Here is a 4,299-nt window from a genome sequence, read left to right as displayed (position 1 = left end):
ATGTTGAGAATTTGCTTTTTAAACTTTAGCTTTCAGTTTAGAGACATGGGTATAGACACTTTAGAAATACTTACGTAACTGGTTAAATTGTATTTTGAACTGTATGATTTGTATGTGTGTGTTACTAGCAATACCAGTTGCATAAATGTTTTCAAATGGGTGGTACAATGATAATATGTAACTGAAACAGTTAAAAATATGTGGTTACAAACAACTGAAAAAGCTAATAAATGCATGCTAAATATATGTATGCTAAACATAAATAGTAAATATACATAATTTGATATTATGAATTTTTGTGTTTCAGGAAACCATATTAAATCACTAATCATGAGTTGGGCAAACAAGAGCATCATAGAAGAGTTCGTTCTCTTAGGTTTCTCTGATCAACCATGGTTGAAGTTTCCACTCTTTTTGGTCTTCTTGACATCTTACATAGTGACTATCTTTGGAAATCTCAGCATTATTCTGGTGTCCCGTTTGGATCCCAAACTCTGCACTCCCATGTACTTCTTTTTGACTAATCTGTCAGTCATAGATCTTTGTTACATCATATGTGCAGTTCCACAAATGCTGATAAACTTATGCAGCGTTAGGAAAGTAATAAGTTTTGGGGGCTGCGTGGTCCAGCTTTTCATGTTTCTGACATTGGGTGCTACCAAGTGTGTTCTACTGCCAGTCATGTCCTTTGACAGGTTTGTAGCCATATGTAGGCCTCTCCACTACTCAATCATTGTTGGGAGCAATGCCCTTGAAGCCCTCCATTGTTGATGTTATTATTATGGTTAGAATTAAGTATGACTGGGTTCATGGAAAATCCCCAGCCACCTGTAGAAGACTAATACAAATCTGTGGTCAGGATGAATGATATGATAAAGCTAAAACCAACATCCTGCTGACTAATAGATATGACAAACCTGTGACTTTTCTGACATCCTGTCAACATAAGCCTACTCCCTGACCACACGAATATTGTGTCCTTGGCCTGCGTAAATGTTTCTTACTCCCCCCCTCCCTCTGTTACTCGTGTTATGGTATAAATTCAGCCTTGGGGAAAAATAAAATTGTCTCCTTGATCAGACTCTTGTCTTGGCGTCCTTCTTCGCATCCCTTGTCCCCCATTCTCTTCCAGGTACCCCCCGAACCCTACGCTTACAAATCATCATACACCAGAGGCTCTGCCTTCAATTGGCAGCTGTATCCTGGATCATTGACTTTGGAAACTCGGCGTGGCTGTACATCTTAACTCTCCAGTTGCCATGCTGTGGCCACTATGTCATAGATCACTTTCTCTGTGAAGTGCCTGCACTGCTCAAGTTGTCCTGTGCTGATATAACAGCAAATGAAGCTGAACTGTTCTTTGGGAGTGTGGTCTTCCACCTAACACCTCTGACTCTCATCTTTATATCATATGCATTTATAGCCCGTGCAATTTTGAAAATCCAATCTGCTGAAGGTCGACAAAAGGCATTTGGGACCTGTGGCTCCCATCTAATAGTAGTAACACTGTTTTATGGTACAGCTGTCTCCATGTACCTACTACCACCATCACCACACTCCAAGAACAAGAGAAAGATGGTTTCACTTTTCTATGGAATTATCGCCCCCATGCTGAACCCCCTTATCTATACCCTCAGGAACAAAGAGGTAAAGGAAGCCTTGAAAAGGTTAATCAAGAGACTCTTCTTAAGCAAGAACTAAGAGATATGGAGAAGATAAACTAAAAGATACTCCCAGACTGCTCTCCTCTTCCTATTATGCCGATGGAGAAATGGAGTCTTCTGACTGCACTGTGGCATGCTTTGCTCCAGTGAGTTTAAACCCACGCTAGGGCTCTGAACATTCCCTAGTAGTGATAAAGGTGTTTAGAGTGTTGTTGAGAACACTGAAAGGTCTCATCCCTGAGCCTAATTCATTAAATCATCCTATAAACACAACATTCTAACCCCATTGGTGCATGTAAGAAGAAATGGAACATCTTTCTCTCACTGCTCATCAGGAGAAAGCTCCCTTGGCAGCTTTCCAAGCTTCTTCACATGATCTATGAAAAAGAAATAGGTAGTGGACAGCCCTGTCTTCTTCTTGATTTTAGTGAGGTTTCTTAGAGCTTTACTCCTTTTAGGATGATTTTGGCTGTGAGTTTGTCATATGTCGCCAGAATTGCATTGTACATGTTCCCTCCACTCCTATTCCTTCTAGGTCTTCTATCTTGAAAGCATGTTGGGTTTTGCCAAAGGCTTTCTTGCATCTATTGAGATGTTCATTTGAATTTTTCTTCGTGTTCATTCATAGTATTCTATTTGTTGACTTACATATGTGGAAACACCCCTACAGAACAAAGTTGACTTGATCACAGTGGGTAATCTTCTTGTCTTATGCCTCTATTCTGGTTGCAAATATTTTGTAAGTGATTTTTGCTTCTATGTTCATGATGGATTTTTGCCTGTAATTTTTTTGGGAGGGTCCTTTACCTTGTCTTAATTTTAGAGCAATATTAGCTTTGGAGAGGGAGTTTTCAAGTGCTCTGTCTTTGTCTATTTTTAGTAATTTAAGAAGTGTGGGTCGTAGACATTCTTTGAAAGTCCTTTAGAGTTCTGCTGTGAGTCTATCTGGGCTTAAGGTATTTTTAATCAGAAGCCATTTTATTTCTTGTTTTTCTAATCCCCATGTTGCCTGATGCCAATACCTCGCTCTGGGCTCAAGCCTTCCCTTACTGGGCTCCATCCAGACATCGTTTGGAGCTGTGGAAATGAGTCTACCTGTGAGTGTGTGTGTGCACAGGCACATCTGGATCTGCACAGTTTTTAAACATTTTTTCTTTTATTGGCTATTTTTTTAATGTTATTCCCTTTCCCAGTTTCCCATCCAGAAACCTGCTATCCCATCCCTCCCCCACCCCTGCTTCTATGAGGATGGTCCCTCACCTACCCACCCTCTCTCTGCCACCTCCCTGCCCCAACATTCCCCTGCACTGTAATATGGAGCCTTGATGAAACCAAGGGCCTCTCCTCCCACTGATGCCCAACAAGGCCACTCATCTGCTGCATATGCAGCTGGAGCCATGGGTCCATCCCTGTCTACTCTTGGGATGGTGGTTTAGTCCTTGGAAGCTCTGGGGAGGTCTGGTTGGTTGATATTGTTGTTCTTCTTATGGGGTTGCAAACCCCTTCAGCTCCTTCAGGCCTTTCTCTAACTCCTCCATCAGGGACACTGTTCTCAGTCAAATGGTTGGATGTGTGAGCATCCACCTCTGTATTTGTCAGGCTCTGGCAGAGCCTCTCAGGAGACAGCTATATCAGGCTCCTGTTAGCATGCACTCCTTGGCATCCACAATATTGTCTGGGTTTGGCGTCCTGTATATGAGATGGATTCCCCAGTTGGGGCAGTCTCTGGATGACCTTACCTTCAGTCTCTGCTCTATACTTTGTCTCCATATTTCCTGCTGTGAGTATTTTTGTTCCCCCTTCTAAGAAGGTCTGAAGCATCCACCCTTTGGTCTTCCTTCTTCTTGAGCTTCATTTGGTTTGTGATTTTTATCTTGGGTATTTTTTTTAATTAGTGTCTCAATTGCCTTGTTTTTCTGAGTCTGTTTAAATTGTTGATCTCACCTTGGTGTAACTTTGGTGGTTTGGATGACCCTAGAAATGTTTACATTTCTTTTAGATTTTCTAATTTAACAGAAAAGAGATTTTTTTTAAGTATAGCTTTATACTATTCTGAATTTCTTTGGTGTCTTTGTAATGTTTTCATTTTTAATGTCTAACTCTGTTAATGTGGGTCATTTCTTTCTTTCAGTTAATTAGTCCATTGCCAAACACCTAATATCTAATAGCTATTTTCTCTTAATATATGACTTTTTGTTTTCTTTTAAAGTGCGTTTACTAAAATGTAATTATCACAATACAAATTTCTCATTTGCTATGAGTATTTCAATGATTTTAGTATGTTCACATGACAGAATCATATCAGCACAATCTAATTTTAAGACATCTTCATCATCCCCAAGACAAACCAAGCACCTGTAAGCAGACGTTCTCTAACCCAACTCCCAACTCCAGCCTAAACCCCAGACAATTTACTAAAGACACCATCTGTGAATCAGATAGTGATTCTATCCTCATCTTGACCTTGAACTTCTGAATCTCTAGGACTTTGAGAAATAAACTTCTGTCATTCATAACCCACTGTGATGGTTTGTATATGATTGGGCCAGGGAGCAGAACTATTAGGAGGTGTGGCCTTGCTGGAGTAAGTGTAGACTTTAATACCCTAGTCCTGGTGGCCTAAAACTGAGTCTTC

At 40.5% G+C, this 4,299-nt stretch overlaps 1 protein-coding gene across 1 annotated transcript; it reads left to right on the top strand.

The window, feature by feature from the left end:
• Nucleotides 1-330: 330 nt before the first annotated feature.
• On the top strand, nucleotides 331-1,701 carry LOC116884006 (olfactory receptor 11). The gene is made up of 2 exons (XM_032885243.1): nucleotides 331-728; nucleotides 1,158-1,701. Exons 1-2 carry the CDS (start codon nucleotides 331-333, stop codon nucleotides 1,699-1,701), a joined length of 942 nt encoding a protein of 313 aa, XP_032741134.1.
• Nucleotides 1,702-4,299: the final 2,598 nt, after the last annotated feature.

Source organism: Rattus rattus, chromosome 14 (assembly GCF_011064425.1).
Source record: "Rattus rattus isolate New Zealand chromosome 14, Rrattus_CSIRO_v1, whole genome shotgun sequence".
Taxonomy (NCBI): domain Eukaryota; kingdom Metazoa; phylum Chordata; class Mammalia; order Rodentia; family Muridae; genus Rattus; species Rattus rattus.
The sequence above is the reverse complement of the archived record's forward strand: the minus strand, read 5'-3'. Positions and strand labels throughout refer to the sequence as shown.